General features: G+C 38.1%; 1 protein-coding gene across 2 annotated transcripts in view; it reads left to right on the forward strand.

Annotated features, from left to right (window-relative positions):
- The window catches only part of SHTN1 (shootin 1), a 105921-nt gene that overhangs the window by 63415 nt on the left and 30293 nt on the right, over positions 1–12213 (forward strand). For both annotated transcript variants that reach the window (XM_012803635.2, XM_023511610.1), the window contains 3 exons: positions 57–156; positions 6081–6163; positions 10223–10332. In XM_012803635.2, the coding sequence (XP_012659089.2) occupies positions 57–156; positions 6081–6163; positions 10223–10332 (293 nt within the window). The remainder of the gene's footprint in view (positions 1–56; positions 157–6080; positions 6164–10222; positions 10333–12213) is intronic.

The raw sequence follows: 12213 nt of genomic DNA on the forward strand, positions 1-12213 counted from the left end.
AAATAGTGTGTAATTACCTACTTCACTTCTCTTCTCAATGCTTGCTCTCCATGTAGTCGATGAGCTCCAGAAACGAGTGAACCAGTCTGAGAATTCAGTACCTCCACCACCTCCTCCGCCTCCGCCGCTGCCCCCTCCACCTCCCAATCCTATCCGGTAAGCACACCCAGGAGGACTGCTCTGCATCAGACGTCGTGTTAATTCAAACTCAGCCCCGGCCAAAAACTGTAAAAAAAATTTTTTTCAAGAGAACTGCCATATTTCTAGGGGGTCCTTTTTTTCCCCCCTTTTAAAAAAATTTCAGATTAAATATAAGGGCGTATACAATTAGGTAACATTGTTTGTGTTTGTTAGGAAAGGTCCAAGTTGTACTTGAGTCCTTCACCCAGGAGTTGTGCCCTATACCCTCCCGGTAGGTGGGAGCTTACTGAGCCCCTTTCCCCCTCCCCTCTTCTTCTTTCTTTTTTTTTTTTTTTTCCTCTTCTTCTTTCTTGAATTTAATTGTGTTTTTTCCCCTCATGTGGGCCCGTAGTCATTCATCTACTAGTTTCAAATTAGTATTGACTTCATGGGATGCTTGCTTTTCCACTCTCGTGATACTTTACTAAGGAGAATGGTCTTCAGCTCCATCCAGGTAAATACAAAAGATAAAAAGTCTCCCATCTCTTTTATGGCTGAGTACGGTTCCATGGTATACCTATACCACAGTTTATTAATCCATTCATGGGTTGTTTCCACATCTTTACTATTATGATTTGAACTGCTGTAAACATTAGTGCAAATGTCCTTATGGTAAATGTTTTTTTTTTTTCTTCTGGGTAGATACTGAGTAATGGGAAATAATTTTGCATCATTAGAGAGGCCATAGAAAGTATGGCAATTCTCTTGAAAAAATTTTTTTTTACAGTTTTTGGCTGGGGCTGGGTTTGAACCCGCCACCTCCAGCATATGGGGCCGGCGCCCCACTCCTTTGAGCTACAGGTGCCTCACTCTTGAAAAATCTTTTAAAGTCTAGGATATTCCCTTTTTTAGGGCCTTACAAAACACCTGGCAAAGAAATTCTTACGACCTTGTGATGTTAAGATTCCGTGTGGATATTTCACACCCCAGGAACTAAGTGTTATTTTTTTATTTTAGATACCTTAGTTTTAAAATTTTATTTCATAGCCTTAGGATTTCCTTTAACTAGTAAGATCAAGGAATTTTGAGCTTCTTTGGAATATGTTTATCTTTTTCTCACACCAATTTCTATTTGAAAGGCTCTGGTTTGCTCAATTATTTTCAAAATAAACGTACGAACTAAAAAATTTTATTAATTTTTTAAAACTAATATTAAGTTAAGATGACTATTTTTATCACTAACCTTCTCTTTAAACCTTTAATATGCTGAGAGAGGCGCTTTCCATAAGGAAAATGAAATATGTTTAAATTCTAGTGATAGGAAATTATCTGCAGACAGAAATTCACTTTTCCTGAAGCGTAAGGTGACTTGATATTATTGAGTAGCTGATGTGAGCACAATACACGCTAGGAGAGCTAGAGTCAAATTTTGCCTTCTTTGTGGTTCTACATGCCACCACCCAGGATGGCATAATACACTCTCCTTGCCGTGGTGACAGCTTACCTACCTCCTCATGCCATGATGTTAGCTGCTTTTGTATAATTTATTCTTGAATAAATGGCATTTAAGAACTTTAGCTAGGTTTTTTACCTTTCATTAACTCATGTAATTTGTTTAATCTTTAATCCTTTCACACAGAGAGGCCATTTATTCATACTTTGTACCTTTGCTGATCCATCGAAAGTGAATGTGTAGCGTGTTCCTCCCACACGACTATGAAAATGGGACTTTGCCTTTTATAAAGATTCTCATTAGTTTTCCTTACTGCGTAGGATATGACATAATCTACTTGAAGCCATTGAAGTAGTTAAGGCAAAATAATTTTTACACGTGATCGATCTGAGAGTCAATTGAAAGAATTTGAGGTATTTTAAATTCCTTCTTTCCTGGGTAGCTAAATCTGTTGGAGATATTCTGGATTTGACATTTAAAATTGGAAATTCATGACTTTGATCTTTCTCTAAGGTTTAGAATGTTGAGCTGATAAGAAAGGTCACTTTTGTCTGTGAAGAGGGAGAACTGTTAAAAAGCAATTACAATCTTGCTGTTGGCCTTTAATTTTATTCCGAGAAATGTTGGGAGGCCCTAGAATGAAAAGTAAAGTATAACCTAAATGGAATTTTTCCCCCAAAGAGAACTTCACAGTTACGAATACTGAGGAATGAATTTGGGTTCAGAACTATGTACATCACAAGTATGAACTCTTTTATAAAAAGCTCTTTCAAGACAATGTTTATTAAATAATAGGAATTTAATTATATATTTTATTTTAAGATGACTTTAAGCAGTATAGCACATAATTTCTCAGGAAAGGTTTTTTTTTGTTTGTTTGTTTTACTTTTTGGATGAAGAGTGCTTTTTGATCCTAGAAGTATACTAATGTATTTATTGAGTTTCAGTAGATTTTTGAACTCTCTAGTTGTTTCCCAACTTAGTTCCTGAGTCATTTGTTTTATTCTCATGTAGCTAGAAATGAAAGGGGGTGGGGAGGAATAGGGCTGTGGCTTCATTGCTTTTCCTTTCTTTTCCTTGTCTAGCTCATTTGACCTATAGTGTGGGTAGGAGAGAGGAAAGAGAGGAATAAGGAAGGTCCCGGGCAGGCTTGTTGCGTGAGGGAAGGAGGGGTAGTAGGGTTCGCAGAGAAATTGAACCAGCAGGCTGTGTGTGTGTGTGTAGATATAAATATAGATCTATTATAAGCATTTGCAATTGGGTTATGTGATTATGAGGACTAACAAGTCCCAAGATCTGTAGGGTGAGGCGGCAAGCTGAACACCCAGAAGTAGAATGCAGTGTCTGAATCTGAGAACCAGGAGAACCTGTGGTGTAGTTCCATTCCAAAGGCCAGTAGGCTGAAGACCTAGGAAAAAACCAGTATCCCAGTTCAAGGGTATTCAGGCAAGAGGAATTTGCCCTTATTTGAGGGATGGTCAGCCTTTTTGTTCTATTCTGGTCTTCAAATAATGGAGTAAGGGCAATCTACATTAGGAAGGGCAATCTGCTTTACTTGGTCTACTGATTTGTTAATGTCATTCACTACACCCTCATGGAAACGTCCAGGATAGTAATTGATCAAGTATCTGGGCACTCCAAATCAGGTTGACACACAGCATAACCACCACAGTAGCCAAGAATATATCTTAAAGAACTTCACATTAAAAACTCTCCATTCATCTTGGGGTGATACTTGCTTGAAGCCTTTATCCATTCAGTTAACGTGGCGGTCAAATGGGATGGTGATAACCAGAGGTTCGGATTATGGGTCCCAGATGCCTTGTTCTATTCTTCCATCTGTCCTGTGACCCTTACCCAATCTGTTCTCTCTCTAATCTAAGCCCCATCTTGACTGATAGGTTCTTTTTTAATATTATAGATCATTTTTCTCTGGGCACCATCTATCTCCAACTTAACACTTCAACTCAGAATATTTCAAGCTAACACTTTCTGTTATCTACTGGTGGTCCACATTGATGAATATATATTTTTCACATGAGTAAATGTATGTATATAAATACTCTGAGCAGTACAAAAAAAGTCTGCTTGTCATCTTTATGTATAATAATGCATACTCTAAAATTTCCTCTGAGCTGCAGAGGTGGGGTCATTGTAGGAATGTGATGAGATGTAAAGAAAGGCTCTGGTCAGTGAGAACCCTTCTCAAGCCCACCCTACCACAGAGTAGTATCAAGTCCATATTGAATATGGTGTTGAGTTGGATTGAGTTACAAGATGTAAAAATGAGCAAATAAAGTTTACATTATTTCATTCCTTACAACTTCTGGAATAAGCTATGTTTGTTTCATATTATAATACTTGACCTTTATAAGAATAGTTTAATTCCATTGTGGGCATTGTGAGCCCAAAGAGGGCAAACTAGTTGAAGTCAGTGATTGATTATTTCCCAGTTGGTAAAGCTTGGGAACTTCACAGACTGGATAGAGCAGGGTGTGGATTTTTCTTCTTCTTGTGCTTTGTGGGAGATTCTCCAGTGTGTTTTGGAATTTTCAGAAAAGACAATTAGGGGATTAATAGTATAAGTAAAAGCTCAAGTGACAAGTAAAAAAACAATCTGAAAATTATATCGATCAAGAAACATTGGGTTGTTAGACCTACTCTGAGCAAGCATTCCTCTGTTTACCCATCCATCCCGTGTTTCTAAGGGCAATGTTACTCCTCTCTTATCTGTTTTCTACCACTAGCTTCCCAACTTACCTTCCTCAGGATTGCATTTTGTCAAATACGGTAAGAATTCAGAATATCTCGATTTGGGTTTTTTGGGTCCACTTTTTGTCTGAGAAATGGTAACATATATTCAGCAGTGTACACCATATGTAGAGTTTTCATATAAAGTGAGCATCCCTGTAATCACCCTCCAGCTTAAGAAATAGAACAACGCACCCTAGAATCCTTTCCTTTTACTCTTTTACCAAATGTGACCCCCTCACCCTCCGTAATCACTATCCTGACTTTTATGGTGGACATTTCCTTGTGTTTTTAGAAGAAAAATTTTTTCATATGTATCCCAAACTATGATGAAAATCTATATAGCTTGGTTTTGGAATTTATATAATTGTCATTTTCCTGTATCGTTGTGTCTTTCTCTTTTTATTCTGCATTGTTTTGTGAGATTCATCCATGTTATTTTCTATGGCTGAATCTTATTCATATTCATTAATGTATTATTCACTTTACCATTATCTAAGAATGTACTTACTGTGGTGCTGGTGGACATTTGAATGATTACCAGTTCTGGGAAATTTCACAGGCACATTCTTGTGCGTATATCCTGGTGCACAAATGTTTGCTTTTCTGTAAAATATATAGCAACAGAACCCTTAGTTCATAGGATATGTGCATCTTCAGTTCTACTAGATAAAAATTACAGTTTTTCAAGGTGGTACTATCAATTTATATATGCTCTTCAGTTTGAGAATATGTGTTGCTCAACAAAGCCAAGACTTGGTATTACCAGACTGCAGAATGTTTGCTTCTCTGATGACTGTGTAGTGATATGTCCAAGTGGGTTTAACTTGTGTTTTCTTCATAACTGACAAAGTCAAGTGCCTTTCCTTCTGTCAGTGCCCTGGAATGTGGACACCCTCTTTCATGGGGTTTTGGTGTTGTTGTCCATTTTTATATTGGATTGTCTGCTTTTTCTCATGATTTATGAAATTCCTTTAACTTACCTTTTCATTCTTTATAGTGTTTTTTAAAATATATAGAGGTTTCAAAATGTTAACATTGTCAAATTTATCATCATTTTATTTCACATAGGCTTAAAAAATATGGACCAGAGTGATGATCATCTAAATAAATGTATTTTATTTCTAAATATTTGGTCTATAACATGCAGATTCAGGTCTTTTTATGCCCATAATTTCATAAGTAGATATTTACTGATAACATATAGTACTTTTTCTTATATAGCATATGAAGCATCTCCTAACCTTTTAATTCTTCCCTCTCCTTGGAATATATTACATAGATAGTGGTTTCTGAATTTTTTTTTATTGTTGGGGATTCATTGAAGGTACAAAGAACCAGGTTACAATGATTGCATTTGTTAGGTAAAATCCCTCTTATAATTATGTCCCACCCCCAAAAGGTGTCACACACTGTGACACCCCACCCCCCTCCCTTCTTCCCTCTGTCTCAGCTGATTTCTGAATTTTATGTGTGGATACTGAAATTTTTTCTGTATTTTCCTTTGCCAGTATCTTTGCATCATGCTAGTAATGATATCAGTCTCTTCCCCTTGGTACTTAGTTTGGTTTTATCCAGAAAGAGATGAGACATGTTTTTCTTCTATAAAGTAATGAATATTTTAACATTATTAAAAATGGAAAGTAGGTTACTTAAGTGCTAGTTATATATTTATGCATCTACAGAAGATGAATTTATACGCTTTATTTGTTGGATCATAAGGTATCTAGTAATTTCCTGTTAATTTTTTTCAAAGATCCCTCATGTCCATGATCCGGAAACGATCCCACCCCAGTGGCAGTGGTGCTAAGAAAGAAAAAGCAGCTCAAGCAGAAACAAGTAAGTGTCATTTCCACTTGGTTTGCTTTAAGTCAGCGGTTCTCAACCTGTGGGTCGTGACCCACAGGAAATGCATTAAAGGGCCTCGGCATTGGGAAGGTTGAGAACCACTGCTTTAAGTGGTTGATGGTGTGTAAGTTCTCAATAATTCGCATATTCTCTATGAAAAGGTTGTCGGGAAAGAAATGTGAAGAACTTATATAAAAATGGACCATGTAACTGTTGTTTCCTTTCTGTAGTTTATTGTCAGGAGGAGATAAAAATGTACATGTCACTGTAATGAGAGAGGTACTAGGAAGTATATTTTCATTAAGGGACAGGTCACATCGGAGAGAGAGGGAGGAAAGAAAGGGAGTGATTCCAAATGAGGCTTGGAGAAAAGGCTGCTTAGAGTTGACAGCAAGTGAGCTGCTACTTTATCAGGTACTTACTAGGTACTGCACTCTTGTGTACTGGAGGTCCAAGATACTCAAGTTAGGTTCTAGTGTAACAAGGCATAAAATAAACAAAGGACTATCCACGTAAATGTATAACTGCTTCATACAGTTGAGGAGGAGTACACATTTTAAGAGATTATAGAAGAAGACTTCTGGCTTATTAGAAAACTCAGAAAAAGTTAATTTGGCTAGAGCATGGGGTACAAGAGAGGTGGTCCGATAGGAAGGCAGGGGCCACATTCTGCAGGCTAAGGTGAAGGTTCTAGAATTTCTTCGAAGAGCAGTAGAAGTTTTAAGAAGGGATGTAAAATGACTTTTTAAAAAATAAGTACACAAACCCTGGCCTCAGTGGGTGTAAAGAGGACAGACTGTAAAAGGGGGACGAGTAGATGAGGGAAGACTATCACAGTCATTCAGATGAATGTTGATGGTCGCTTAGATGATGGTGGCTTTAACGAGGTGATAGTGGTAGAGACAGAAAGACATGGATGAATTCAGGAGCCATTAGGAAGGCAAAACTCACAGGACTCTAACTCACTGGAGGCATTCCCCTATGGAGGGGAATGGAGGTAGAAAGGCCTTGCTGTTGAACAGACCTCCAGATGGCTAGAGGCAGGGTTGGTTCAGAGAGCACTTTGCTCTCACTGTGGCTGCACACCAAAGGCCTGGAACTCTGGGGCCAGACCTTGGTCTTTGCGCCCACTGCTCTGATCCTGTAACCTCCATGCAAGTTCCAGGCACTTCCTCCATTTTCTCCTATTTATTAGTATTATAATTAATACCCAAATGAATGGTTGATTACAGTGCCTCGTGATAGCATTTTGCTTGCTGTTTATCAAATATTTAGGTCATTAGTCTACTGATACTTCTTTACCTCTGTGCCTCAGGTTGTTAATCTGTATAATGAGGGTACTAGTAGGTAGATCCTATTTCATAGGGTTGTTATGAGAATTAGTGAGTCTTACAACATAAACAGTGTTTAGAATAGTATCCAGCGCAGAAAATACTCAAAATGTTAGCTAAAAAAATGGGCATGTTACCAGCCACCCTTTCAGAAGGACAAGGAGAGTCTTCATTCAGAAGGTTCTTGTAATTATTGTAGTTAAGGAAATTTCCTTAACTTTATGACCTTATGTCAAAGTTGAACTTATTCAACCATAGTGTATTCTTTAGAAATTTTGCACATCACGGCAGCGTAAGATTATTTAAAATGCCTTTTTAAAAAAAAGTTAGTGCAAAGGAAGAGTAATCCTGTGGAATTCAGAAACTGGTTTTAGTTTTTCTAGGTAGTACAGATTTTATTGAGTAAGAAGGTGATGGTTTTGTCTGCAGGTCTTTTTTTTCTTTTTTTGAGGAACTAACTTATTTTTGAAGTGGGTCTTAAAATTTAAGCCCCAATTAATTACATGTAGCTTTCTGATCCAAGACTGACCTTGAAGCACTAACTCAAAGAACATTTGATTTTATTTTCCTGTGGCAGTTCAATAACATTAGACCTGTTGTCTTCATTTGTCCCTTTTCTTTAATCTCCAGTATCCTGCATATTTCCATTGTCCCCCTGATTACATGCTTTTGTGAGACAATTACCAACTGTGTGATTGCAGAAAGAATTACAAAACATACCATGAGCTCTCTGTAGGTGATTCTTGCAGATTTATTAGAACTGCTTAATAGTTTAGAAGTTCGTATAGATTGCTTTTTGCTGGTTCAAAAACAGGGTTGGTGAGAAAGAAAGCTCGTGTAGCTAAGCTAGCGTTGCCCTTGTATTGCGCCTGAGTAGGGAATCTGATAAGAGTGATTTCTTTTCCTTAAAACCAATTAAGCTTTTACATTTGAAAAAGACTGAGAAATTAAAGCCTGGTTTATAATCTGCGTACAATACAGATAGTGGCACTTCTCTGAATTATCACTATGATTCTGGCAAGCAAATATAAGAAACTACTTTAAATTCCTGCTATGTTAGATGCTGTAGCAGATTTGAATGGTGTTGACCATAATTCTCCATCTGTCTGCCTTAATTAGTTTTTGTATGGTGCATTTAATTGGGTTTCAGTCATTCCTTACAGAGTGCTAATCCGTTTGTAGGCGGTGTTCCCATTGCCGTGCAGCTCTTCCTAGTCTCAAAATGGCAGCCTTTTTCTGAATAATCAAATGTTTTTTTGAAAGTATTTTCTAAATTCCCAGCAATAAATGCCACACACATACCAGGTCCCTGAATGGCAGATCGGGGCTTTATCTCCCCTGATTTTGAATAGAGTGAGAGAAAGCACTGTGTAATGCACAGGAGATGCTCATCTATCGTGTGAGCGAGTCAGTGAACAAATGACTTTCTCTCGGTGGTAGTTTATTTGTCTGTCCCTTCTTGATGTTTATGAGCCTTACAGGGATGTCCAACCTGCAGCATGTGGGCCACATGTGAATAATGTGAGGACTTTTGGCTTATCTGTGGTAACGGATATCATGAAAATTATTCATGGACCTACCCCCCACCCCACCCACTCATCAGCTTTTGTTGGTGTTTGTGTATTTACTGTATGGCCTAAGGCAATTTTCCTTCTTTTGGTGTGGCACAGAGAAGCCAAAAGGTTGGATGCCCCTGCAAGAAGCTGCCCACATGCGCATGGTTAATCCACCCCTGGTTTTGCCATCTCTCAGTTACTAGTGGGCGAGTTCTAACTTTCATGACCATGTTTCCCATGTTGCCTGGCAAAAGAGATTGAACTTCTTGGATCTGAAAAATGTTGTTTAGCTGTTGAGAAATTTAAATTCCCAGCATTTCATTGATTTCTGAGGATGGCAGAACTCATATCTGAAGTCAAGACTATTAGAAAACTCACTGTGTTTTTGGTCAAGCGAGTCTGCAAGAGAAACGTATTTCACTATTTGGATCAATAGAGTTAAGTTCACCTCAGTTGCTATCATCTAATTTGCAAACATCTCAATTCATTTCTTTATTTGGCAGCAAAATAGTGCAAAGGTTAGACAATAGATAGTTGACATTTTTAAATTAAATGTAATTACTTAATGGCAGCTACTTCTAGATATATGTTTTCTTTAACATTGAAAATTTTAAGAGACCTGAAAAAATACTTGCTTAAATATTTCCTTTCCACGTGATTCCTAAACAAAAGATGACAATTTAAAAGTTGATTTTATTTATTTGCTCATCTTTTTTAGACTATGGATTTATTCCAACTGTGAAACAGCTCTTTGATCTTTTTATTTTTCTAATGAGTTTTTGGTAGTTACTGTTTCTTTGGACTGAGCTAGCAGAGAAGTTATAAGAACATTTATGTTTTAAGACAAAAGATGAATGAATATTTGGGATTAGATACAGGGCTGAGTTTTTAAAGACCTGGAGAAAATCATGTTGACAAATGAACAAATTCTACTTTATTTAACACAGGTGACTTCTGTGCTACAAATGTTTATACTTGGATTTTTTAATCACTTTTTTTTTTAATGTGGTAGCTGTTCACCTTAGTAAGTTATTGGTGTTCTGCCACTCTGTCTGAAAAATGACTGTGATTAATTACACAGTGTGGTTTTCTAGGTCACCCAAAATAGGAAATAGCTGTTTTCTTGTAACATAAGATGATTTATTTCTGTGTTCTTTGAACAGCTGAAGAAGTCACTGATCTAAAGAGGCAAGCAGTTGAAGAGATGATGGATAGAATTAAAAAGGGAGTTCATCTTAGACCAGTTAATCAGACAGCCAGACCGAAGTCAAAGGTATGGAGTGGCTAAAAGTTTTCTCCTCCCTTGATATTTCCTTTTTTAAATGTAAAAATGTGAAGGTTGGTAAAAGGTACATCAGGACCGACTGTCCAATCTTAGGCTAAAGCTTATGTATCATAAAAGCTTTTACTTCCATAACAGCATTTTTTTTTTTTTTTTTTTTTTGAGACAGAGCCTCAAGCTGTACCCCTGGGTAGAGTGCTGTGGCATCACAGCTCACAGCAACCTCCAACTCCTGGGCTCAAGCGAGTCTCCTGCCTCAGCCTCCCAAGTAGCTGGGACCACAGGTGTCCGCCACAACGCCCGGCTATTTTTTGGTTGCAGCCATCATTGTTGTTTGGCGGGTCTGGGCTGGGGATTCGAACCCGCCACCTTAGGTGTACGTGGCTGGTGCCTTAGCCGGTTGAGCTATAGGCGCCGAGCCCATAACAGCATGTTTTAAGAAGATTCTGTTTGACCCTTGGTGAACCTAAATCAGTATAGAAAGGGAGCCATGTTATTTGCAGGGTGCTATCATCTCTTCGAGAAAGACATTGATATTAGCTATTGTACCAACAAGTAACAATTATTACACTCTCTTTTTCTTTGACTCCTGATTCTTTTGCTGTTCTGTTATATTTTATGTGCCAGGTACTGTTCTGGGGCACTAGGGATGAAGTGATACACAAAATAGGCAAAAACCCTTGTCTTCCTGAAGCTTCCAGTTAGTGGGGAGAATCACATAAACATGGGAGAACAGAAGAACTAAGACAGCTTTTGAAAAACAGCGAGATATATGTGATTGTTTTTCCTTCGTTTCACAAATGTATTTCAGGTCACTTCAAGGAGAAAATTGTGTACGTGTTTGTGTATCGTGAGCTGTCTCGGGGATCTGTCAAGGCACTTGGAGTCTAGTTCAGTGCTTCTCCTCTCCCTTTGTGTATCTGTTGCAATTCAGTAAGCCCACTAGTAGTTTTTGACATTTCCTGGACAAATTTTCTTTCTTTGTTCACTCTAATTAGGTATGATGAACAGATGGGTTCTCCTTTTCCTTCTCCTCTTCCTCCTTCTCCTCTTCACGTTCCCCCTCCTCCTTCTTTTCCACCATACTTTGTGGTTTGGTTCTTTCTTCCTCTCAAGTATTCCCCTCCTCAGCTGCTTAAATGTCCCTTAGTGTTAGGACTGTTCAGCACCAATTCCAGTGGACTTTCTAAAGTTGCCACTTTGTCCCAGGCAGGTGAGATAGCTAGGCAAGGCAGGAGGGACCCTGGTGTGGGCTGTACATGGAAAGTGAGTTGGAAAGAGAGATGAATACTCATCTCCAAGAGTAGATTGACATCTAGTGAAACAGAAGCTTTGGCCAGCCATGTAAAGTAGTTCAGGCTTGTGCCAGTGATCAGAAAGCAGTTTTCAAAGTGAAGGACAGAACGTAAACGTGGAGGGGAAGCCGAGTGTGTAGAATGATCTGGTGCAGCTGTCCCAGTGCTCCTGTCTGGCAAGGGAGTGAAGAGCGGCATTGTTGAAGTCAGACCTTGGCACTGTCACCAGCTTCCCATGCTTTTTCTCTTTTCAAAAATGGGGATTGCACCTGCCATCTGACCCCACAGGATTGTTGTCAGGGTCAAATACAATAAAGTATGAAAACACTTTAAAATGCAAGGTCTGAGTGCCATCGTTGAAAAAGAATACATTTTTATGACTTTCCCATCACCACAATTATGGAAAGAATAAGCAAAACCAAACTCTTAGTAGAAGAAAATGCAGTGCCATAAAGAAAGAAAGTTAGTTTAGAAAGAAAGATGTTGCAATCAACGTTCAGTACATGCTTTCATTTTCAGAATATCACTTTGTGCTTTTTCTTTCTTTCTTTCTTTCTTTTTTTTTTTTTTTTTTTTT

This window comes from Otolemur garnettii, unplaced genomic scaffold, assembly GCF_000181295.1.
Source record: "Otolemur garnettii isolate 467f Iridium unplaced genomic scaffold, OtoGar3 scaffold00021, whole genome shotgun sequence".
NCBI classification, from domain to species: Eukaryota; Metazoa; Chordata; class Mammalia; order Primates; family Galagidae; genus Otolemur; species Otolemur garnettii.